This window comes from Oryx dammah, unplaced genomic scaffold, assembly GCF_014754425.2.
Source record: "Oryx dammah isolate SB20612 unplaced genomic scaffold, SCBI_Odam_1.1 HiC_scaffold_13, whole genome shotgun sequence".
NCBI classification, from domain to species: domain Eukaryota; kingdom Metazoa; phylum Chordata; class Mammalia; order Artiodactyla; family Bovidae; genus Oryx; species Oryx dammah.
In genome coordinates, this window is record NW_024070197.1 from 48539699 (window position 1) to 48566733 (window position 27035).

At 35.7% G+C, this 27035-nt stretch overlaps 1 protein-coding gene across 4 annotated transcripts in view; it reads right to left on the reverse strand.

The window, feature by feature from the left end:
• Positions 1–353: 353 nt before the first annotated feature.
• PHKB (phosphorylase kinase regulatory subunit beta) overlaps positions 354–27035 on the reverse strand; it is a 247904-nt gene continuing 221222 nt past the window's right edge. For all 4 annotated transcript variants that reach the window (XM_040253597.1, XM_040253598.1, XM_040253600.1 and 1 more), the window contains 5 exons: positions 13433–13567; positions 7538–7667; positions 3963–4070; positions 1851–1991; positions 354–1223 (listed from right to left, as the gene is read on the reverse strand). In XM_040253597.1, the coding sequence (XP_040109531.1) occupies positions 1086–1223; positions 1851–1991; positions 3963–4070; positions 7538–7667; positions 13433–13567 (652 nt within the window). In that variant the 3' untranslated portion in view covers positions 354–1085. The remainder of the gene's footprint in view (positions 1224–1850; positions 1992–3962; positions 4071–7537; positions 7668–13432; positions 13568–27035) is intronic.

The following is a 27035-nucleotide window of genomic DNA, read 5'->3' on the forward strand; positions in this document are numbered from 1 at the left end:
TCTGTCTTAGATCCTTTCAAGACTTTATAAATGGGCTGTATTTTTTTGTGACAAGTTTGACTTTTCAGGTGAAACTCCTGTAAGGCTAGTGAGAAAAATGACTCCCTTTGGGGTCAGGGCTCAAATTAATGGGCTTCACTGTAACATTCAGTAAGGAAATAAACTGATGAAATTTTAATGTTTAACCTATGTTATATTTTCATTAACATTAGCTTAAGTAAATTTGGTAAAAAAATATGTGTAATGATAGGTACCATAGATTCTCTTTCATCTCCTGATCAATTAAATGAAAATATTCAGGAGTAATAAATTCAATATTGAGAATAATGAGAACAAAGAATGTATTCAGATATATTCATTCAGAAATAAAATTTAATGATTTTTAATTTTGTTTTTATGAGCATAAACTAGGTTAACAGTTCATACTTATTTTTACTAAGGGTGCAAAGAAAATATTTGATAAGGTATAGATTTATTACTTTAGTCCAACCCCTACAGTTAGCACAAATACAAAACCATAATAATGTTTACAAGGTAAAAATTGTACAATAGCTCTGTATTCTAAAATATTACCAATAATGCAGTTTGAGAATAAAAATACCAGCTTGTTGATTTTGCTTTTATGATGCATATTAATATCTTGTTCTAGAAGCATGTTATCTAACAAGAATTCACCATTTTTTCAATATACTTTCTTTCCTGGTATGCATTATTAGTTGGAAAATTCATTTAATTGACAGTAAGGTGGGAATTTAATCCAAAATGAGCAAAGGCTCAATTTGAAGAGTTATGTAATCAGAAAACATGCAGTGGTAAACTTTCAATTAATAAACTGTTACTACTGCTCAGTAAAGATTATTTCTGTAGTTGGCATAATCACGAGAACTTATTTTCAATTGATTATAAGCATTTCTTACCATTAGATTGGTTATGGCATGCAAGAAGTCCAATAATTCCACCAAGGGTGTGGCGACCACTTCACCAGCATGGTCAACCCACACATTAATGGCTGCCTTGATTAAGCTTCAACACAAACACCACACTGCTGGTAAACCTGTCTTAGCAAGTCTCTACCACTTTCCTCACTAGCTAACCAGACACGGGTCATCATTGCTTGGCTTGACTTCTCCTTCCAGCAGCAGATTCATCACGACCTTTGTCAAATAGCTGCATGTTCCTCTTTTTCCCAGAGGGGGAGTGTTGTAAAAGGAAGTCATGTCATCCTACAAAGGAAAACAGTAAGTGAGTCATCTGAGTTTTTGTTTGTAAAGAGTTGACAGGTAAAATCAGTGTCAGCCAAGAGGGAAAAATAAATTCACAGGAAGATTTCCTTGTGGAAAATATGAGCTTCTTGAGTTTTTCTTTTATTTTCCTGAGGCAACTTCTCAGCATATAAAACAAAGACAGCATTTTCAGTATTCTCCTTTTTGCTGATAATTTTTATTTATTTAGGGAACCTTTTTATGGATGAGAATAAAATATTAAACAGATAGCCTGGAAGGAGCTATATTAGGTAGTACACAGCACCAGTGTAGCCTGTTACTCATTCCCATCCTCCCAGAATTTAATTTTATAGCCTTCTGGAATCCATGGCTTCTTTCTGGTAAAATACATTTTAACTGCTAACTACAAATGGAAATTTATCTCTTCTTAGATATCTTTCTAGTCAGAACTTTTTAGCTGAATTGACTAATAATTGATTAAAAAGTAACATTAATTCCTCAAATAAATCAGACTTCCTCCTGTTTTGTACTCTGTATATCTGTTTTGTACGTTAAATGATAAGGGATTTAGGGATACTTTGAAGAATTGAGAAAAAAATTCGACAAAAAGCTATTTTCTCTACTTACTTGTTTTTCAACTTCCTTTAGTCGACTCTCATCTTTCTGAAATTCATGAAATGCTTCTTTCACCAGTTTGTCAAGATCTACTTTGTCTTGAAATTCTAGCTCAGGGTTTCTTTCCAGTACAATGGATACGACCATTAGTAACTAGAAGAGACAGACATCAAAAGCCAATTATATGAACCATAAAAGCAACATAGTCTGCATATGTTTTCATTCTTTGCTCAGACTGATGGACGGTCCTTGTATTCCACAGCCTGTTCTGTACAATGATAGGTCTTACGATCATCTATGGATGGAATCTTCCTAACTATACAAATTAATAACATGAGATCTGTTTGGAAATCTCACTTTTTTTTTTCATTGTCTGTATCCCTGTAGCTATATGGAAATGTTTTTCAGTCACTTAAATAAAATCGATAACTTAGAAAAATGACTTTTCTAATCCTGTCACAGTACATAGTACCCTATAGTATCCAAAGTGTCTGAACTCTCTCTAGTCTTTAGACCTTCATGCTTGGTGGCAAGCAAGCCACTGTTTGGTGGACCAAAACAGGGTTCAGTGGTGCAGAGGCTGCTTCAGAAAGCAAGGCAGATGAGTACAGTGGAGATTTTGGATCTACGCTTACAATCAAATGACTTGAAGTCTAGCACACCAAAATGAGTATAATTCTCTGACATCACAGTATTTCTCAGGGGACAGTTATGTTTTAAACAATATACTTAACTGTGAATCTTTATGACATGAGCACTATTTGGTTTGTATAAGCTATCTTAGTTTAAGGCATCATCCTATTGTTTGGCTACCGTATACATTTATCCTAAGTAGTAATGTTCATTTTATATAACAAACTGTAATATGCAAAATTGTATCTCAGTATACAATGCTTGGTAAAGACTTTCTGATGATGATTATGGTTCCTAGTTTGTACATGAAACTGGATAAAGACATAATTTCCAACTTGGGAATCTTTCTGATATACTTTATTGAAATGTTTCCCAATTAGTACCTGAAAGAACCAAAGGAAACACTAAGAAAAAATCCAGGAGTCACAATGTGGGAGACCTTGGGGCAGAGCTTTAGCCGAAAGAATTTGAAGTTTTGCTCAAGTTCTAAAGGTAAATTTCTTCTGCAAAGAGAATGACCACATTTTAGGGGCATCTATAGGCATGAGATACCAAAAGGTTAACTGTACAAAGAAGGCAATCACTCTTCTAAAAATCCCATCTTTTCCTCACCCCAGTCTCTCTCTGTCTCACTCCCATAAGCGATGAAACTGATTGGCTGATACTCTTACCCAAATTCTGGCCTATCATAGATGAGGCTGAATCTTACTCAGCTGACTGTAGCTCCAGACACGCTGGATTTTAGGAGGCGCCACATCCAGTTCAGCACTCAATGAGAGCTTCTGTATCAATAGGACATATTACCCACCCTCAAGAGAGACAGAGTCTGATGGAGACATTCCCAGAGAGACAAAGTTTGAGGATGAGCTATATATTATATCCATTCAAGGGAGTCTCTATGTATTTGATATAATACTTTAAAATGGCAAAAAAGTATGTGTATGTGTGCATCCACAGGTGTGTGTATTTTAGCATTTAACTTTATATGCAGCGATGATGATATACAAAATTACACGCTTTCTCTGTTCACAGAGATGTCTGGAAAGGTGTCCCTCAAAATAACAGTGACGATCTATTGCTAGTGGATATAGAGATATATTTTGGTTTTCTTTTCTATAATTTTTTCAACTATTGAACTTTTCTACAATAGTCATGAATTATTTCTGTAAACAGGAAAAAATGAAAATAAGACAAACAGAAAAAGGTCACCTCCACTCTTTTACGGTACTGCTGATGCACTTACTGTGGGGATGAGTGTGTAGCTGGGCAAGTTGGCCAGTCAGTCTTTCTACCCTGATGGATTTAAGATGTTTGAATTGTTCGTGTGCCTTGACTCAAGGGTCAAGGATGGCCATCTCCTCCAGGACTCAACTGGAGATCTGGGTTAGGTGAGGAGTGAATTCCTGGCCTCGTAAGCAGTTTCCTTTAAACTGGTTTTCAGGGAGCAGATAGAAAGCACTTCTTCAGCAATCTACATTTTTAAATACAAACCTCCACGACAATCTGTCTGTATTTTGGCTGGTCAATATTTCCCAACATGTCTTCAACAAGGAGAGAGAAATTCATCTCATACATGGTCATATCTGACAGGGTTGGTTGCTGAAAAAAATAACTCAACATTAAAATGCTGCACTGTTACACTCTGGTTCCTGCTTAACAGGAAAATTTCATTCACTAGTATCTTTTTCAGCTTCTACAAAACCTTAGAGAGCATTTTCAGCTATATGACTGGATTTTATATATGTCAAACTACTTAAGCTAACCAGCTGACTCTTGTGATAAATTAAACCTCCTGTTTTTAGTAGTTATCTTTCCTATATTAATGTATTTAGGGAAAAGAGGACTGTATTAGAAAACTACTTCAATACACAAAAGGAATGGCCAAAAATTGAACAACAAATAAGAATACATATTGCTTTCAGAATTAACACAAGTTATGCTTGCCATCAGACTTCAGCCTCTAAGTCACTTGCTATTGAATTAACATCATTTCTGTGACAGGTCCTTCTGAGCTGGCAGCATAAAAATGCACACAAATAAGTAAAACAATATCATGTACAGAAATGGTAAGCAAACACAGAAAAAAGCAAAACAAAAAAATTTTTCTCTAATCTCCTCTTTATAATTCATTTAAAACAAGAGTATTGTAAAAATCTTCCATATACTTTCCACAAACCAAATGAAAGCAGAAAATAAACAAAGGAAAAATCTTGGCATGCATCTTCAAAGGATGGAAGGAAAGGCTCTAAATGTCAGGCTTGAATGATGGAAAGCAGATGGAGTCACCAGAATTATTACCAGAGACGAAGAGATGATGAGTCATACTTATTTGCCTTTACCTCAGAGCATGATCTACAGTGAATTTACTCATACCCTAGAACATATGTATCTACTTACTATTCAAAATGGGACTAAACCCATTGTCTCCTTTCAATTAAATGACAGCAATATTATTTTGCTCGGTGTAATAATGCTTCAGTCCTATATTCCATATGGTCCATCTATTGTATTTTGTATTCAATACAATCCAACATACTGTCAATGATTACACGTAGTACCTAATTCAGGGAAAAATGAAGCTAGTGCAGGCATACCTTGTTTGATTGTGCTTTACTTTACTGCACTTTGCAGATTTTTGTTCTTGTTGTTCATTTTACAAATTGAGTTTCTGGCAGCCCTGTGTTTTTAGATGATAGTTACCAATTTTTAGCAAATAAGTACTTTTAAATTAAGGTATGTATATTGTTTTCTTAGATATAATGCTACTGCATGCCTAGCAGACTACAGTATAGTGTATACATAACTTTAATATGTACTGAATAACCAGAAAAAATTATGTAATTTGCTTTACTGTGATTATCTGGAACCAAACTTGCACTATTTGAGATATGCCTACAATTATAACTGTTTAGATGTCTAGCAATGAGATTAATGGGGTTACAGAAGGAAAGGAAGATCTCTTCATGGGTTCACATCAATGTCCTTTTAATAGATCTCATTTGAAAAGTCAGCATAGCTAGTATGCAATATGATAATTAAATCTAGAGAAGAGCTATCAGGCTACCTTATTTTCCAGTCTGAAACAAGTGGAAAGTGTAGCAAAAGAGTTAAGAAAAAAGGCTCAGAAGCCAAACTGCTGGGAAGCGGGTCACACTAGGTCAGGTGCTTCCTAGATGTATGACTTTGGGAAAATCACTGAGCTGTGTTGCAGTCTCCTCATCTGTCAAACAGTAGTAATACAGTACCTACCACAAAAGACAGTTGTAAGGATTAAAGGAGCACTTAGAAAAGCTCCTAGCACTTAAAAATACTTAACACATTGTCAGCAAGGAGAGAATATGCCCAGGTGATCAGATAATTAAAAGAAAGTCTGGTAGGTATTAGCGGAGGCTGGGAAAGAAGCAACAGAAGGCTGCAACAGTCCACTGCGCTCAGACACAAGGCCCGGCAGAAGCAGCAGGACACGAGCAGCTGAAGTGGGTCCCTGCCCCAGGAGACAGAGGCTCTGCATACAATGGCCACAGAGAGAACCTTGGGAAGGACTGGAGCACCTATACTGACAAGTCAACAGTCCGTGAACAGCATAAAAAATACTTTTAAAAAGTTCTTATTCATTTTTAGAAAAAAATAATAGATTCACAAAGTTCAAAAATCTGAAAGGTTAAAAATGATTATCAGTGAAAAGCCCAAGCTGTACCATAGACCACAGTCCTTTTCCCCAAAGGCAAAGAAAAGAATTCTATCGATTTCTTGTGGGTTCTTTCAGAAATACCCTATGTACATATAAACAAAATGAGTATAGGTGTGTGTTTTAAGAATATTTTATTTTCACAGATATAGAGATCAAACTAGTAGTTACCAGTTGGGTGAGGGAAGAGTAGAGGGGCAAGATAGGTGTGGGAGACTAAGAGGCACAAACTATGTATAAAATAAATAAATATGCTACAGCACAGGGAATATAGCTGATATTTTATAGTAACTTTAAATGGAATTGAGGGCTTCCCTGGTGGCTAAGAGGTTAAAGTGTCTGCCTCTAATATGGGAAACCTGGGTTCAATCCCTGAGTCTGGAAGATCCCCTGGAGAAGGAAATGGCAACCCACTCCAGTATTCTTGCCTGGAGAATCCCATGGATGGAGGAGCCTGGTGGGCTACAGTCCATGGGTCCGCAAAGAGTCAGACACAACTGAGCGACTTAACTTAAATGGAATATAATCTATAGAAATATTAAATCACTATGTTGTATACCTGAAACTCACATTGTATATCAACTATACTTCAATAAAAAAGAATACTTTGATAAAGACCTTTATCACAAAGAATTTGGCTGATGTTTCAACACTATAAATAAATATAGTACTCCATTTCTAGAAGGCCTAATTATTCACATTTGTGCATAAGCAGAATGATTTAGGTGTCAGAATTAAAGAATTAAAGAGGCTGGCCAGTTGATATAACCTGGAAAACCATTTGAAGAAGGGAATACTAATTCATTCAGATCAAACGTCAGTTACCTCTCAGTTAAATAAGTGATTGTCTAATGACCTAAAAGTTACTGTACTTTTCACGTTCAATTCAATTTTTAATTAGTAATTTCTAGCCATAGCATTACTAAACCACCTTGTTTCTTAAGACTGATTTGGTTTTTGAACGTATGTTTTCCTGTTTGAGAGGTTCCCTGCCACTGGCTTATTACACTTGGTGGTATTTCTACCATCATTACTATTATTCCTAATCCACTTGGATCAGGCTTCTTATTTTTCTCCTTTCAAGTATCTAAATATTCTTAGAAAATGAAATAAGTAGAAAGGTCATTTGCAAAGCAGAGAAGGGAAGAACTCTGCTCCTCCGTAGCTGCTCAGTCACTAAGTCCTGTCCGACTCTTTGCGACCCTGTGGAGAGTAGCATGCCAGGCTTCCCTGTCCTTCACCATCTCCTGGAGCTTGCTCAGATTCATGTTCATTGAGTCTGTTATGCTATCTAACCATATCATCCTCTGCTATCTTCTTTTCTCTTTAGGTCTCTTTAGAAGTCCCTTTTATTGACACAAACACAGTGGGGCTGTACCTGGGGCAAATGCCTCCCGGCTACAATGATTCCATTGGGTGTGCGTTCCAGAATCTGCCATACTCTGTCATAGAACCCAGGCGGGGTTCTATTCAAAGAGCCATCGATTTGCCGCCTGTTCAGCCAACATCTGTAGACCAAAAGAAAATGCCTCAGTGTTGAAAAACAAGCTTGTTCTGGCAAAAAACAGTGCTTTTAAATGGATTAATTGTTCCAACAGAGTGAGCAATAAAACCCAAAATCCATCAGTGATGCATATCTACCATGTGTTATAGAGGTTATTAAATACTTCATAGTGAAAACAGAACTTGCAGGAAAGGAGAAAATCCCTAAGATTTTAAAAAATTTAACAGGCAAAATGTTATTCTCTAGTAAGTTTCTTACAACTCACTATGTGATCAAATGAGTTTCTAACATGCAACGCAGTTCAATTTAAAAACACAGGAACAGTCAATTTCAAAATAAGTTCACCTGGCCCTCACATGCAATAAAATGTAAGTTCCATGAAGACATGGGCATTGTATATATAGTTTGATTACTCCTATACACCTCTCCAAGAAAGGTGCTTAATAACCACCTGATAAGTGGGTGAGTGCTTAAAAAAGCATAATGTATCTAATAAAACTGTTGTTGTTTAGTCACAAAGTTATGTCTGACTCTTTTGGGACCCCAGGGACTCTAGCCTGTCAGGCTCCTCTGTCCATGGGATTTCTCAGGTAAGAATACTGGAGTGGGTTGCTATTTCCTTCTCCAGGGGATCTTTATGACCCAGGGATCAAACCCAAATCTGCATTGGCAAGTTGATTCTTTTTTTTTTTCCCTTCAAATATATTTATTTATTTATTAATTTTTTTTTTAAATTTATGCGGCAAGTTGATTCTTTACCACTGAGCCACCAGGGAAGCCTATCTAATGAAATTACCTTATTTTAAACCTTATATGTTAATTTAAACCTTATATTTAGTTTTCTACTTAGATACAACCAAAGTACCAGTGCTAAAAAATCAGCTACCAAATCTTTCAAGTTATAATAATTAATGAAGAGTCAAAATTCTAGAGCTATTATTTTAATGAATTTAAGTTTTAAATCTTAAAAATATAATAGTTACTTCAATCACAAACTGGTAAAGATACAGAATTTGCACAATCTGAAAAGAATAAACAAATGACATAGTAGTATATTATTACAAAAGCTGAAGATAAGAACAAATTAATTTTTTATAGTTGATATTAAAACAGGTAGCAGAGTAAAATGTGTCATCAACCACAAGCCACGATCAACAATATTTCTAGGTGTGAAACTCGTTATGCAGGATACAGTGATCAGAAAAAGACATTTTTGTTCTGGTGAAAGAGGACTGAGAAGTTACATCACTACACAAGTGACGAGGCATCTCCTTCGGATTTATAGCTTCTTTTGGTAGGCCCAGATTTGTGTGGCTGGGTTCAGTGCTATGTTAAAGAAAAAAGCCAAAAAGATTCCTTTGTGATGTTTTATTTTGGATAATGAGTATGCAAACTGAATATTTTGCATGTGATTCTTCCCCTTACTTTCTTTGTTTGGCAACAACAACAAAAAATGTTTTCAGAGTTCTGTGAAGTCATAGTTAAGACTATAAAAGGAAGATGTTTGTTTAGAACAACATAAAAGGTAGAAGAAATGTGTGAATATTCACAGAGCAGGAATTATTTTAGAATTCTCTTATTTTTAGCTTTTGATTTTTTACTTAGAAAAAAAAGGTTTACAGAAAAGCAAAAAAAAAAAAAAAAAAAAAGTTCCCCTACTCAGCCTCCTCTATTTTCTGTCATCTTACATAATCAACAGTACAACTATCAAAACCAGGAAATAAACATTGGTAGAATACTACTAATCTTATGGACAGTCCTCAAATTTTGCCAATTTCACTGCAAATTTCCTTGTTTTGGTCCTGTGTCCCATCCAGGACACCACATTGCATTTAGTGTTCAGGTCTCCTTAGGCTCTTCTAATCTGTGACAGTTCCCCAAACTTTATCTTTCACAACTTTGACATTTTAGAAAAGTCAGTTATTTTGTAGAATGTACCTCAATTTAGGTTTGTCAGATGTTTTCTCATGATTAAACTCAGATTATGCAGTTTTGCAGTACCTAGAAATGGCTGTACCCTTTCTCAGCACATCATATCAGGGAGTATGTAAAGCTGACGCATCTTACTACTGATGATGTTAACCTTGATCATTTGGTTAAGGTGGAGTCTGCTCGGTTTCTTCACTGTAAAGTTACAATTTTTTCTTTTACAATTAAAAAGAATCTTGAGTGGAAATACTCTGAAATTATACAAATTCCCATTTCTCATCATACTTCCACCCACTAAATTTAGGGGTTCTTGCCTGCAATGGTTATTGTTGTACTTGCCTAATGGTGATCATTATTCCATCTACATTATCATCATTCCACCTACACTTATTAATTGGAATTCTATTATAAAAGGAGTCCCTTCTCTCCCATTTATCTATTTATATCAGCATGGGCTTATGGATCTTTATTCTACTGGATGTAATCCAATAGTATCATTATTTATTTTGTTGCTCAAATTGTCCCAGCTTTGGTCATTGAGCCTCCTTCACACTGTCTCTGGCATCCATCTAAGACACCTCTGTGGTTTTTGGAGCATTTTCTTACTTTCTGGCACCACATGATGTTTCAGGTTTATCTTGTGTTTTTTCTGTCCCAGCCCTGGAATCAACTACTTCTCCAAGGAATCCTGGTTCTTTCCATTAGAAAGTGTTATTTGGAAATCAGTATCTGGGTACCAGGTTTGCTCACTGCTATTGGGGTTTCATTGCTTCTAGGTTCTCTTAGCAGACAGTTAGGAAAGATAAGGATGTATGCTCCCATATACATATACACATTCTCATTTATTTCTGTATCTATCCATCTTTGTAAAAACTATGAATTCACAGTGATACTTCCAATTCCAATCAAACACCACAGGGTATATTCTAGCCATTTTCCTTTCCTTATCTGTAACTATATATTTGAACAGTGAAAAAAAATCTGGCTCAAATTAGCTGCAATATATTGAATTATTTATTTAATCTCAGTGTGTATATGCATATGCACCATATATTGGGTTGACCAAAAAGTTCGTATGGGTTTCTCTATAAGATGTCATGGAAAAACTCAAACGAACTTCTTAGCCAACCCAATACATAACACTATGCATGTGTGTATAAATTCCAGAACTGCTAATTCCTACCTCTGTGAGAAAAAATAATTAGTCCAGGATTTGTGTGCAGTTCTTTTTTTGTTTAACTTTACAGTGTCAAGTCAATGTTTTCCAAAGATACTTTGGTTAATTCTTGTCTTCCCCTCCACTTCCAGTGTGGTAATATTATTCATTTGTAATATGGTTAGGGTCAATTGTTACTGTGTGTATTCTATTTTTGGTACCTTCCACACCTGGATTAATTTCCATTAATGATTTATGTTTGGGGAATAATTATTTATGTTTTAGAAATATCACAAGTTGGAGAGTCAGAGCTATTCAAATGGTCTGAATTTGAAGTACTGCTCTCCCCTCCACCCTACTGCTCTGGACCTATTTTTTTCATTCTTTCCACCCTGTTCCCACCCACTCTCTGAAGGTAACGAATTTCACTAGTTTCTGATTTAGCCTTCCTGTATTTCTTCTGCAAAAATGAGCAGATATTCTCTTCTTTCTTACATGAAGAGTAGAGTACCATACTCTTTTGTACTTTGCTATTCTCAAGTAACAATACAGCCTAGAGATTATTCCCTATCAGTTCATAGAGACCACACTTGTTCTTTTTCACAACTTCATAATACTCCATTGTGTGGACATTTACCAGAGTTTATTCAAATAATTCCCCATGTATGAGGACTTAGGTCATGGGCATTCCAAAATTTGCAATTATAGATGATGATGCACTGAATAACCTTGTGCATATATACTCACATTGTTGGAGGCAAATCTCCAGGGTGGGTCCTTAAAAATAAGATGAAGACTGCTGGGTTTAAGTGCACATGTAGGCTTTTTTTAAGATATTATCAAATTCTCATATAGAAGGGTTATACTCATCAGCTGTATATGGGAGTATCTGTTTTCTCCACAGCTTCAGCAAATGTTCCCCATACTCTTTAACTCTGCCAGTCTGATAGATGAGAAATGGTATCTCAATGTGTTTTAATTTACATTTCTCTAATTATGAGTTAGTTTGAACATCTCTCCAAATATTTAATATTTTAAATGAATTGATCAATCGTATCTTCCCCCATTTTTCTCTTAGGTATTTTTGTGCTTTATCCCTCAATTTTTAAGAGTTAGTATTAACTCTTTGTAACACATGCTTTGCTCCAGCTTCTCAAGTTGTCTTTTGGCATTGCCTATTTTTTTCTATGAAAAATGCTGTTTTTAATTTTTAAATAGTTTTATTAATCTTTTATTGCCCCTAGGTTTGAGTCATAGTTAGAAAGTCTTTCTCATACCACGGTTACAAAGGAATTTACCCATATCTTCTTCCAGCTAAGTCATGTCCAATTTTTTGTGATCTCATGGACTATAGCCCACCAGGCTCCTTTGTCTGTGGGATTTCCCAGGCAAGAATACCGGAGTGGGTTACCATTTTCTCCTCCAGGGGGGCTTCCCGACCCAGGAATTGAACCCACGTCTCCTGCCTGCATCTCCACAGGCAGGTGGATTAGCACTGGCGCTGGCACAGGCACTGGCAGGTGGATTCTTTACCACTCGAGCCACCTGGGAAGCCTTTAGTACCAGCACAGTTTCATTTTTTAAATGTTTAGATCACTAATCTGTTTGGAGTTTACTCTTAAATACAGTATAAAGTATGGATTTTATTTGATCTTTTCCAAGTGGTTATCCAGTTGTTACATCACCAGTTATTTAAAAAGTCTATCCTCGACCCAATGATTTGAGATGTCTCCTCTATCACACACAAACTTCCCAGATGTGACTGGGGGTCTATTTCTGGACTTTCTATTTTGTTCAATAGTTCTATTTTTCTGTTCATGTACTAGCATCACATTGTTTTAGTTATAAAGGCTGTTATTTTAACTATCTCTCTTAGGGCAAGTCTTTATGTTTTCCTGGTTATTCTTGCATGTTTGTTTTTCCATAGGAATTTTAGTATTTACTGGTCTAACTCCATAAAACAGCTTGTTGGAATTTTGTTGGAATTGTTAGACATCTTTAAAGTCTTCCTGTTTAAGAAAAAGGATGCTTTTCTGTTTGTTCACATCTACTTTTGCAGAAGACTTCTTTCCTAGGTATTTCTAGGCATATAACTATGTCATTTTAGAAAGTACCAGGCACACAAATAGCACTCAATAACTGTTTGCCTAAGTAATTATATTAACAGTTTTTGTAATAAAAATAACTCTTCAATTCAAAGCAATCTAAAGTATTTGCTTTACTTATATTCTAAGGTTGGTACAAGTTACGTTTAAGGCAGTTTACTCTGAAGATTATGGTCTACTTAAAGAGACAGAGTTACAAGCAAGAATTTAACTAACATTATCAAACCCAAACTTGTGTGCCAAAATGTTGGGAGGAGATGGTGAGTGCTACCAAAGATCAGAAAGGGAACTGACCAAAGTAGAATGAAGTACTACATTCTACACAGAATAATAAAAATTATTACAAGCTATACTTAGAAAAAGTATAAAATTCAAATCAATACAAAATTACAACTGAAGACAGACATTTTAATTAGTATCTCTATGTATGCTGCCCATCTAGTATTGATACTTTGCTGCATTTTATTTCTTATTAACATCTTACTAATTTCATACACACACACACACACACACACACGTATGTATAAAATGTTATTGTAAATCCAGAGTGTCTTGTAGGTAACAAAGGACCGTCATTACCTTCCATTCTGTTGAGGCTGGAGAATATCCAATAGAAGCTGTTTTACTTCACTAGGTGACAGTTGATATAAGTCTCTGGCTGGCTTGTTTCCACCACGGATTTGTAGTTCATACTCCATAGCATGGATGATCCACCTGAAACAAAACAAGGGAAGCACAAATCAGTAACTCTTAAAATAAAATCACCTTGTTAATGCCCTTAACAGCACTGACCCATCTAAAGAAGAATGAAAAAGGCCATTTAAATTTCCTAAACTTCTGATAGAATTACTTCCATCAAGATTATGTGACATGATTAGACTGTTAAAAATGAGGCCTGCTCTGGCATATGTGGTAAGGTAGTAAAACATGAAAATAAACTTAGGGTATTACCAAATGAGATTGATGAGTAGTAGCTGTCACATTACTATTTTCTTAATAATAGATACATGAAAAAAATAAATAGGATAAAAACTCATTCTAAGAAATGAGCTGTGATATACTATTATATAAATGCTCCTTTCCCAGGAAGGACAAGTATTTACCTACTACATTTATTTTGTAGTCATTCCCTTGTAATTAGAAGGGATAGAGAAGTACCTGACTTTTAAATACAGAGACACAGTTAGTTATATCTTAATTATACTAGTATATTAGAGAACACACTTTATTCAACAGATTTCAGAAGAATCTACTCTTTAATAGATATTTAAATGCTATTCATAAAATATGTTTTTATTACAGAAACAGCTTTATTATGATTATTTAGGAAAGTATTTATTGAGCACTGTTTGTGTGCCTGGTAGTTATATGCCTGGAAATGCCCAAAATATTTCATCGTTTTATGTGTAAATAATTTTACTCTTTAATTTGAGAAGCTTTTAGTATTTTTATAGTGTCATCTCATTTCATTTCTGTTATTCTGAGGAAAGAACTCAGATAAACCAGTTATGCAAATTGAAGAAAACTCTGGAAATAACACTGTGCCTTAGGGAATCAGAACTCTACACACCATTAGGAAAAGCCAGGGAATTAGTTTTACACAGCAGAATCCTATACTTTATCCTTAAATCCTTCGTTGAAAACTGAATAACAGACAGGGACTGGAAAGCTCAGCATCTGGAAAGAATATGTCTCTATTTACTCAGGTTCTGTCTCAAAAGAGGGGCTGTACTGCCAGTGCACAGGCAGAAACATATAATAGTCACAGCAATGAAGATTTAAAGTAGGGAAGCTACTGCATCCAAATATTTCAGTATCTTTCTTTGATGCACTCCTTTGAAAGACTGCCTACAAGGGTTATCACAGATATAGAGATGAAAAAGTTAGATGGAAATAACCAAAAATTAGTCTTTCTTTCTGCCAAGGCTGGCTTGCAAAACAATACTGATGCATCCTTATGGACTGACTTTAATGTCTCTCAGTGGAAAAAAATGGTAGGAAAAATGGTAACAGTTTCCGGTTGAACAGTAAGTAATATCAACCAAGCATATTGCCCTGCCCACTTAGCCAGGCCACAGGAGACAAAGCAGTGTGTCCCTGCTCTGTGACTGCTCCAATCCTGATAAGGCAACTCTCACCTCTTTTTCCTATCCTCTTCACTATTCTTCGTTGTTGCCATTTCTGGAAGTTAGGCACTTAACTAGCCTGCCAGTTGGATACTGAGATAGATTATACAGGCATGGAGAAATACTCAAGAATAGGACATAATAATGTAAAACACATACTATTACCATGGATAGTACACGACAGATATTTAATACTTGCTCTTTGGTAAGAACAGTAAAGATGACAAGGTGTTTACAAACAACAAAAAACATGTTTGTGAGTTTTCTGATATGTGCAACAGAACTTGTGACAGAGTTAACATGTATAATTTGTACTTCTCTAATCAGCTGAAAAGAAAAATTGGACTACACTTATATCACTGCCAAACACTAGAATTTATTAGGACTTCCTCATAGCTCCGTCGGTAGAGAATCTGCCTGTGATGCAGGAGACTGGGGTTCGATCCCTGGGTTGGGAAAATCCTCTGGAGAAGGAAATGGCAACCCACTACAGTATTCTCACCTGGAGAATCCCAAGGACAGAGGAGCCTGGTGGGCTACAGTTCATGGGATTGCAAGAGTTGAACACGACTGAGTGACTTCACTTCACTTAGTGACTAAAACACCAAACCACCAGAGTTTATTTACTTGTTCATCTTCACTATTATGAACTACACTTAGTCAAAATGCTAATACAGATATAAAAGTCACAAGAATACATTTACTACTTTGGATTTTATTTTGATTTTAAAGTTGCTTATGAAATAAATTCTTACATTTCACTTACTGTAAACTGTTCTGTGAACTCATTAAAATAAAAAAAAATTCTACTTTTAAGGTTAGAATGAGTTGTTTTCTATTTATTATTGTATTTCTTTATTTAACATTTAAAATTTACATTTGAGGCAGCTTAGTATAATAGAAGCAACATCAAATTTAAAATTTAAAGACCAGCCTTTTAGTCTCTCCAAGCAAGTTAACATCATGAAAAGAAAAATGGGGTGAGGGGTATTGTTTTAGATTAACCGTGACTTAAGCAATGTAACAACTAGTGCCTTGTGGGGACCTTCTTTGAGATCCTGATTATTTTTAAAACAAAGTCATTCTGGGAACAACCAGAAAAACATGAATAAAAATATTGTAATATTACAGAATCATTGCTAATTTTGTTGGGTGTGATAATGGTATTATGGTTATTAAGAAAATTTCCTTTTCCTTACTTTTGTTGTTATTTAGTTGCTAAGTTGTGTTTGACTCTTTTGTGAACCCATGGACTATAGCCCGCCAGGCTTCTCTGTCTAGGGAAATTCTCCAGGCAAGAATACTGGAGTGGAAGAAACCATTTCCTTCTCTAGGGGATCTTCCTGATCCAGGGATCAAATCCACATCTCCTGCACTGGCAGGCAGATTCTTTACCACTCAGCCACCAGGCAAGCCCCTTCCTTACTTTAGATATATACTTACTAAAATTATGAGGGGTGAAAGTCAAAATGTCTTAGATTTGCTTTACAATCTACAGCAAAAAAAAGAAGCAAATAAAGTAAATGCAAATTACTAACAATTGCTTTTACTCATTTACATAATGAGTATAAAAGAATTTACCAAATTGTTCTACTATTACACATTGTTAAATTTTGTCAGGATGAAAAGCAAAAACAATAAAGATAAACCTGAATACCAATTCTGTCACTAACCAACTGAGCTCCATTTGCAAGTTATTTTTCAAATGGTAATACTATATTACTATTACTTGTTTAGCTCATTTTATGAAAGTATTTTGAAGAAAAAATAAGAATGTTATGTTAAAAATTGTTAAAAGGCTTTTGAAATTATAGAGTTCAATTTTTATGTTCAGATGTTCAGATTATGTTAGCAAACTCCTTTTACTCGACTCTCAGATTCAGGCTGGAAGAAGTGCCACATCAATTTAACTTTAGGAGGTATCTATCCTCTATTAAAATAAGTAATTAAAAAAAATTTAAAACACTTTTTAAGGTCTTCCCAAAACTTGAGTTATTAAAACTAAACAATATCTATCACATTTACCTTTTAAAACCTTCAATGTCATAAACAAAGATAGTTGGAGATCTAAACATTTTCCCAAGACTTCTATTTACAAAGTCCCAGCAGTTCTGTGAGCAAATTACAGAAAACATAGTACTCAGCAGCCACCAAAGAAAGGTGACTGTTTTTCATTCATTTGAGCACGAATTAATCTTATTTGTCAGACTGTTAAAAAAAATACATTATTCACTAAAAAATATTGGTCAAATTAATCTGTTTAGCTTGGAATTGTTCAAAAGACTAAAACAGAGTTCATATCAAAACAGCTTTAGATATGAACCATCAGAGACTTTGAGAAAGTAAAAAACCAAGAGAGTAAAATCAAAGACATTTTAATCCATTTTTAGAATTACTAATACAAAAGAGCATTAACTCCTTTGCATGGGAAATCTGGTTTCTTACCCGCATTGCTGCTGACAAAGTCACCAAACCTGATTTGACAATTCCAGTGTAAAAGCAGTTAATGCAAAATGGGGAAAGCAAGCAAGCAACTGTGAAAGGTCAAAAGAATGAAGGTTATCCTTGGACAAGATCCTTATAAATTCAGTCTGTCTAAAGAACCAGGGACACGCTCTACTTGCCAATAAGCAAATGAGAAAGAGGCAGATACACATGACTGACCAAATCAACCTTCAAATGTATCATGGTCTGACTTGACAATGAATTCCTCCACACTACTAGAAAAATGTGAAGAGGCAGACTAGTATTCCTATATAGTCCTGGGAATTAGCTTGTCCTTCTAAAAACTCTGTGGGATGTGAGGTTGGTTAGCATATTGTGTATGTACTGGCATTTTTCTTTCCAACCTGCCCCAATTAAGGAGTGAAACAGAAAATAAAGTTCATGGAAATCTGACATCATTGGCTGACATTTTCTGAAAAAAAAAAAAAAAAAAAAAAAGCAATAAACAATAGCACTCTGGGTCATCCAGAGAGATGTTGTGGGAGGGGGGTACATGTTTGGGAACGCATGTACACCTGTGGTGGATTCATGTCAATGTAAGGCAAAACCAATACAGAATTGTAAAGTAAAAAAAAAAAAAAGAAGCAAACAAACAAAAAATCATTCTTGAAATCCATATGTTTGACTAATAAAAAGAACTGCAAAAAGATTTTTATAATAAAAAAATAAACAATAGCACTGATCCATAGCAAGAAACAACACTTAGAGTAATTATTTTGAGTTTATTTCAAGATACTGAGAAGTATTTGCCAAGTTTACTGCTAAACAAGTGAATGAATAACTGTCTGTGCAAGCATTTTACTAAGCTATATGATAGGAAATGAGAAAGTTGCAAAAAGGGATATTTTGTTTGATTCCTATTAATACAAAGCGGGTGATAATTTGATGAGGCAAAATGAGCTTCCTGTCTGGTAACTGGAGAACAGTCACTCACCCACCCTACCTGTGATCTAATCACAACAGAATAGAGGTAGAACTCTATCATTTCACTTTCTTACCTCGTATCAAATGTCAAAAGCAAAGTCCTGTGAATGAGTATCAAACTATGCTAATGAACTCAGAGCTGCATCTATCTCCTTTTCCCTATCTCCATAGGCCTGGTACCTATGACAACAATGGACTTCTCTAAGCATTGGATGGGTGAGCCACAGATGCACCTGTGGGCAACAGAAGACATGCAATGATCATAGTTGCTTACAGATGATGACCTGGCAGTATGAAAAGCAGTAATGAAAAAGATTTGATAACATATATCCTCAGGGGTTATCTCCTGAATGACAGACTTAGAGCAGAAAACAGTTGATTGGAGGTCTTTATGATAATGGGCCTGTCAGGAACTCGATCTATTTCAACCTGAAAGCTGGAGCGCAAATCAATAACAAGACAGCAAATCAAATCATTATCAGACTAGAATACCAATCCCGTGAGCAGGTTAATTTTGTTCACTGGAGTGCCTGATAACAGTAATGTCAAAGAAATTACACTGGCAGGATTAACCTTGGGAAAAAGAGAAAAAAACCATGGTGGTATTGGTTTAAAGCAATTGAAGCAGTGGGTGATGTAAATAAATAAAATTAAAAAACCAAAAAACCTGAGAGAGGGAGAGGGGTTAAAACAGAGATATAAGCATACATAGTGCAGGAGAATTATGGGTAACACGTACCATGACCAAGACAAATATTCTTTTTTTAAAAATTTTATTTTAATTGGAAGCTAATTACTTTACAATATCGTGGTGGTTTTTGCCATACATTCACATGAATCAGCTATGGTTGTACAAGTGTTCCCCCTCTTGATCCTTCCTACCACCTCCCTCCCCATCCCATCCCTCAGGGTCATCCCAGTGTACCAGCCCTGAGCACCCTGTCTCATGCATTAAACCTGGACTGGCAATCTATTTCACATATGCTAATATACATGTTTCAATGCTATTCTCTCAAATCATCCCACCCTCACCTTCTCCCACAGAGTCCAAAAGTCTGTTCTTTACATCTGTGTCTCTGTCGCTGTCTCACATATAGGGTAATCATTACCATTCTTTCTAAATTCCATAAATATGCATTAATATACTGTATTGGTGTTTTTCTTTTTGACTTACTTCGCTCTGTATAATAGGCTCCAGTTTCATCCACCTCAGTAGAACTGATTCAAATGCATTCTTTTTAACAGTTGAGTAATATTCCATTGTGTATATGTACCACAGCTTTCTTATCCATTCATCTGCAGATGGACATCTAGGTTGCTTCCATGTCCTGGCTATTGTAAACAGTGTTGCAATGAACATTGGGGTACATGTGTCTCTTTCAATTCTGGTTTCCTCACTGTGTATGCCCAGCAGTGGGATTGCTGGGTCATATGGAGGTTCTATTTCCAGTTTTTTAAGGAATCTCCACACAGTTCTCCATAGTAGCTATACTAGTTTGCATTCCCACAACAGTGTAAAGAGGGTTCCTTTTTCTCTGCACCCTCTCCAGCATTGTTTGTAGACTTTTTGATAGCAGCCATTCTGACTGGTGTGAGATGGTACCTCATTGTGGTTTTGATTTACATTTCTCTGATAATGAGTAATGTTGAGCATCTTTTCATGTGTTTGTTAGCCATCTCTATGTCTTCTTTGGAGAAATGTCTGTTTAGTTCTTTGGCCCATTTTTTGATTGGGTCGCTTATTTTTCTGGAATTGAGCTGCAGGAGTTGCTTATATATTTTTGAGATTAATTCTGTGTCAGTTGCTTCATTTGCTATTATTTTCTCCCATTCTGAAGGCTGTCTTTTCACCTTGCTTATAGTTTCCTTTGTTGTGCAAAAGCTTTTAAGTTTAATTAGGTCCCATTTGTTTATTTTCGCTTTTATTTCCATTACTTTGGGAGGTGAGTCATAGAGGATCCTGCTATGATTTACGTCAGAGAGTGTTTTGCCTATGTTTTCTTCTAGGAGTTTTAAAATTTCTGGTCTTACATTTAGATCTTTAATTGATTTTGAGTTTATTTTTGTGTATGATGTTAGAAAGTATTCTACTTTCATTCTTTTACAAGTGGTTGACCAGTTTTCCCAGCACCACTTGTTAAAGAGATTATCTTTTCTTCATTGTATGTTCTTGTCTCCTTTGTCAAAGATAAGGTGTTCATAGGTGCATGGATTTATCTCTAGGCTTTCTATTTTGTTCCATTGATCTATGTTTCTGTCTTTGTGCCAGTACCATACTGTCTTGATGATTGTTGCTTTGTAGTATAGCCTGAAGTCAGGCAGGTTGATTCCTCCAGTCCCATTCTTCTTTCTCAAGATTGCTTTCTCTATTCAAAGTTTTTTGTATTTCCATACAAATTGTGAAATTATTTGTTCTAGTTCTCTGAAAAATATTGTTGGTAGTTTGATACGAATTGCATTGAATCTATAGATTGCTTTGGGTAGTATACTCATTTTCACTATATTGATTCTTCCAATCCATGAACATGGTATATTTCTCCATCTATTTGTGTCATATTTCATTTCTTTCATCAGTGTTTTATAGTCTTCTATGTATAGGTCCTTTGTTTCTTTAGGTAGATTTATTCCTCAGTATTTTATTCTTTTCATTGCAATGGTGAATGGAATTGTTTCCTTAATTTCTGTTTTCTCATTGTTAGTGTATAGGAATGCAAGGGATTTCTGTGTGTTAATTTTATATTCTGCAACTTTACTATATTCATTGATAAGCTCTAGTAATTTTCTCGTGGAGTCTTTAGGGTTTTCTATGTAGAGGATCATGTCATCTGCAAACAGTGAGAGTTTTACTTCTCTTTTCCAATCTGGATTCCTCTTCTTTTTGTGCCCTGATTGCTCTGGCTAAAACTTCCAAAACTATGTTGAATAGTAGTGGTGAGAGTGGGTATCCTTGTCTTGTTCCTGACTTTAGGGGAAATGCTTTCAATTTTTCACCATTGAAGATAATGTTTTCTGTGGGTTTATCATATATGGCTTTTATTATGTTGAGGTATGTTCCTTCTATTCCTGCTTTCTGGAGGGTTTTTATCATAAATGGATGTTGAATTTTGTCAAAGGCTTTCTCTGCATCTATGGGGATAATCATATAGTTTTTATCTTTCAATTTGTTAATGTGGTGTATCACATTGATTGATTTGCGAATACTGAAGAATGCTTGTATCCCTGGGATAAAGCCCATTTGGTTATGATGTATGATCTTTTTAATATGTTGTTGGATTCTGTTTGCTAGAATTTTGTTAAGGATTTTTGCATCTATGTTCATCAGTGACACTGGCCTGTAGTTTTCTTTTTTTGTGGCATCTTTGTCAGGTTTTGGTATTAGGGTGATGGTAGCCTCATAGAATGAGTTTGGAAGTTTACCTCCCTCTGCAATTTTCTGGAAGAGTTTGAGTAGGATAGGTGTTAGCTCTTCTCTAAATTTTTGGTAGAATTCAGTTGCGAAGCCATTTGTTCCTGGGCTTTTGTTTGCTGGAAGATTTCTGATTGACAAATATTCTTATTTTTTATGCCCATTCAGCCTAGTGAATGTTGACATTTCAGGAAGAATATGTGTTAAAGCTGACTGAAGCTATCAATCTCTTTAATCATCAGTTCAGTCGTTCAGTTGTGTCCTACTTTTTGTGACCCCACGGACTGCAGCACTTCCCTGTCCATCACCAATTCCCAGAGCTTTAATCATACTCAACATTTAAATGATAGAAACAACAGTAAAAAGTCACATATAAATGAGTCTGAAATGCTTTAATTAATTTATAAGGAAGTGAAAAAAAAAGAATGTTTTATATAAATCCCTTCTCTTCTTTCTTTTAAAATCGTGCTACAAATGGGTGACTTAAAATAAGAGTAACAAATCCAACAATTGATAAAAAATTTGACACTCAAGGACTCTATAAATGAATAATTTTTCATCAATTTTAAGCAAGTTAAAACCTTTCAGGAATTAATTCAAGGTAAATTTTTAAAAGACACATAAACAGAGTATGTGCTTGCTGCGACAAGTATATTAACATGCCCAGAAGCCATTCACTTAAGGAGCTGAAGTCTGAGTGAAATTTATTAAGAATAAAGAGCAATAAAAATATACTAAAAAGATACAAAAATATCTTTTTTTCTTTTCAGAGAGGCACTATCACAAGCTCCACAGACAGGATAACTGCAATTCTCTGAGGTTGTTAAGATATCCCTTGAGTAGAGACAGGGTTCCAAAACCTTTCCATTAATATGGTGGAGGAGCAATGTGGGTAGGTACAGGAGGATTTGTGAGTGTCTTCCATGTGTTTCATGAAGTCCTACCAGGTGATAGTGGGGCAAGACCATCTCAGATGCAGTCAAGAATCCAAAAGGAATTCTGCATCATGGTTTCTATATGAAATGCTTGGGGATCATTCCACTGGGCCTTGAATGACAATCAACTATGGTGGAAAGGGACACTTCTAGGGTGGATGTTTCTTGTGGGAGCAGGTCTTTGGAAACCTAGAACTGGAAGATGAGTATGTGTGTATTTGTTGGTGGGGGTGGGTCGGGCATGGGATCCTCCTCCTTGGGATTTGTGGCATGCAAAAAGAAATCCCCAAAGATACTTGTTCTCTAAATGCCACAAGACAGAGGATCTCAAATTATCAAATGTCAGACCAATACTGTCTAAGTTTTATCCTTTGCAAAGACTTTCATATTCCTTGCCTAGAACCCCCATAATCTAATGAGGAAGCCAAAGCAGGGACAGTCTCCCTATTTTATAGACATGAAAGCTGGAAGAGGGATAGGGAAGCATGAACTCTGGAGTCATTCACCCTAGGTTCAAATTCTGGTTTTTGGTCTTGCAACCAAGGGCAAGTTACTTAACTTTGTTGAATTTTTATAGCATCTTAATATATCTCTGGCACTGCACAAGGGGATAACTTAGAATCAGTTTCAAATCATCCCCATTTTCTTGGTCTCATGAATAAAGGAGGCAATATCTTATTTTTTATGGTTGTTACCTTGGAACTGTTTGGCCTCCTTAGTGTCCCTTGTACTGTACAATGCTGAACAGTACTGATCCTAGGCTGCCTAATGACAAAAACCATCAGGAGCTACTACATGAATACTTGAATATAAAACAGGTCATAGGTTGAAATCAAGTAGAAGGGACTATATGGTCAAGGTTTTAGGAAAAAAAAAAAAACAAAAAACAACACAGTAAGGCCTATTTCCAAGACAAGAGCAATAGTATATGCAAGTGAAAACACGCACAATACTTAACAACGAAGAACAAGAACTTTGAAGTACAGCAGTATGGGTATAAATCCCAGTTCTTTCACTTATTGATTTGTAAATAAATTACTCCTTATTAAAAAAAATTAGACTTATCCTGAACTGACAATGTCCCAGCGTTTAGAGCTGACCCTGTGAGTCCACCACATGGGGGAAACACACACAGTATTTTGGGCAGGGACACTCTTAATACCTACAATGGAAATATAATGCCACAACTGATTCCAGGATGAGTTTCAGGACAGTGAATAAAGCTATCTGGCAAATTTCTTCATGAAGCTTTTTTCTATCATGAGATACTAAGTCACATGCTTTGTTCTGACATTTTTATTTTGGGAGAAAATTTAAGGAAAAAAGAATATTTCTCACAGAAGACATTGAACATATAGAACAGAAGATACAAAAATAGGAAGAAAACTATTTTTAGAATAAACTAAACATACTTCATTTCCATGCAGAGAATGAAGCTTCAGGTCAGATTTGAATTCAAGAAAGAAAATTATGTTGGATTTTTGAGAGAACATAAATCAGCCTATAATGCTGAATACACAGTAAAGGGAAAACCACTAGAGGCTGAAAAATATAGCATTGTAAGATACTGGGGAACAGTTAACTTTCACTCTGAACCTTTGCTTAAGTCACAGCAAGGATGACTACTGCTTAAAGAGTCTCCTGAATAGAACATTTATTACAAAGAATGTGTTTTGGAAGAGTTATAACCTATACTCCTAAGTCAGCCTCAGAGAAATGCCTTAACCTGTGATAACAGAGTACTTTTAATGATTGTATGGATATGAAGAATCACACTTCATCTAGAGACAACTCACAAGAAGACCCATTTCTGCATCCCTACATGTAGTCAAAACTTGAAGTGGAAAATTTTAGAGCTAACAGAGACTGAACAATCAGGATATAATTCACAGTTCTTATAACTGATTTGGAATACATCCTATTAATAATATTTTAAAGGAACTATTTTACGGGGTAAAAAGGCAGGCCAAATTCTATGCAGAATGAGTTCACTTCTCAATCAAAAGAAAAAGGAGATAAAGAATAGGAAGCTCATCTGAAATATACTCTAATTGAAATTAGGCAAATAGTTTGAAAACTAATAACCTCAACTAAAATAATTTAAATAAAACTGAACACAACTTACAAAGTAGAAATCTCTCACAGAGAGTAACCGACAGTGATTTTATGTATATTTTTCCACACACACACACACACACATATATACACAATAATTTGATAAAAAATGGAAAAAATTAGCAACTTTTCTCACTTAATTTATCTTCAGTTCAGTTCAGTGGCTCAGTCGTGTCTGACTCTTTGCAACCCCATGAATCGCAGCACGCCAGGCCTCCCTGTCCATCACCGACTCCCGGAGTTCACTTAAACTCACATCCATCGAGTCGGTGATGGCATCCAGCCATCTCATCCTCTGTCGTCCCCTTTTCCTCTTGCCCCCAATCCCTCCAAGCATTAGAGTCTTTTCTAATGAGTCAACTCTTCGCATGAGGTGGCCAAAGTACTGGAGTTTCAGCTTCAGCATCATTCCTTCCAAAGAAATCCCAGGGCTGATCTCCTTTAGAATGGACTAGTTGGATCTCCTTGCAGTCCAAGGGACTCTCAAGAGTCTTCCAACACCACAGTTCAAAAGCATCAATTCTTCGGCCCTCAGCCTTCTTCACAGTCCAACTCTCACATCCATACACGACCACTGGGAAAACCATAGCTTGACTAGACGAACCTTTGTTGGCGAAGTAATGTCTCTGCTTTTCAATATGCTATCTAGGCTGGTCATCTTGGATACTTATAAATGCCATCACTTCATGGCAAACAGAAGGGGAAAGAGTAGAGGCAGTGACAGATTTTTTTCTTGGGTTCCAAGATCACTGTGGATGATGACTACAGCCATGAAATTAGAAGATGCTTGCTTCTTGGAAGGAAAGCTATGACAAACCTAGACAGTGTGTTAAACATCAAAGACATCACTTTGCCAACAAAGGTCCATATAGTCCGAGCTATGGTTTATCCAGTAGTCATGTACAAATGTGAGAGCTGGACCATAAAGAAGGCTTAGAACTGAAGAATTGATGCTTTTGAAGTGTGGGTGCTGGAGAAGACTCTTGAGAGTCCCTTGGACTGCAAGGAGATCAAACAAGTCAATTCTAAAAGAAATCAACCATGAATATTCACTGGAAGGACTGATGCTGAAGCTTCAGTACTTTGGCTACCAGATGTGAAGAGCCAACTCATTTGAAAAGACCCTGCTGTTGGGAAATACTGAAGGCAAAGGAAGAGGGTGGCAGAGGATAAGATGGTTACATGGCATCAATGACTCAATGAACATGAACTTGAGCAACTCTGGAAGATAGAGGACAGGGAAGCCTGGCATGCTGCAGTCCAGGCATGGGGTCACAAAGAGTCAGACACAACTTAGTGATTGAACAATAACAACAATTTATAAATGCCAGTGTATTAACCTTATCTTGTTACTTGTAATGGTGGCAAAACATTTTATTATATGGCTAACAACTTATTTGAACTATTTCTTACTGATGGATATCTGTGTTATTCTCAGTGTTTGACTACTTCAAACAAGGCTGAAATGAAGACTGCTCTTAAGTATGTCTAAATTTCAAAAATGAGAATTATTGATCAAAGAGGCATGCAGATAATTCCCAAAAAGGAACTAGTTTTTAATGAAATTTTTTGAAGGAAAAAAATGGGTGATCATTTTACATAAAGTGCTTCATACTCACAACCAAAATTAAAACTAAGAAATGAAAGGGTATCAGCCTAGCAATAAAGAAGAAAGAAAAAAAGTAAGAACAAAAAAGCATGGTAACTAGAAAACAAAATAAAATGGCAAGAATAATCAAAATAGAAATGAAATGGGAAAAATATGACATATATATTTCTATTACAAAATAGTCTCAGATTAGATTAAAAGTAAATAGAGCATAGATGTTAAATATAAAAGACATACCTAATCAAAATGAAAAAAGAACACTGAAGGTAAGCAAATGGAAAACTATACCAAGTTAATAACAATAAAAAAGAAAACAGTAATATTAAAAATATGGTAGTAACATTAAACAAAAGGAATTCATTTGTTATATTTTATACATTGTAATGGGATCGTGGTTATGCTTTTTAAAAGTCTCTATGTATACTATCATGTAAGAAACGAATCACCAGTCTATGTGCGATGCAGGATACAGGATGCTTGGGGCTGGTGCATGAGGATGATCCAGAGAGATGATATAGGGTGGGAGGTGGGAGGGGGGTTCATGTTTGGGAACTCATGTACA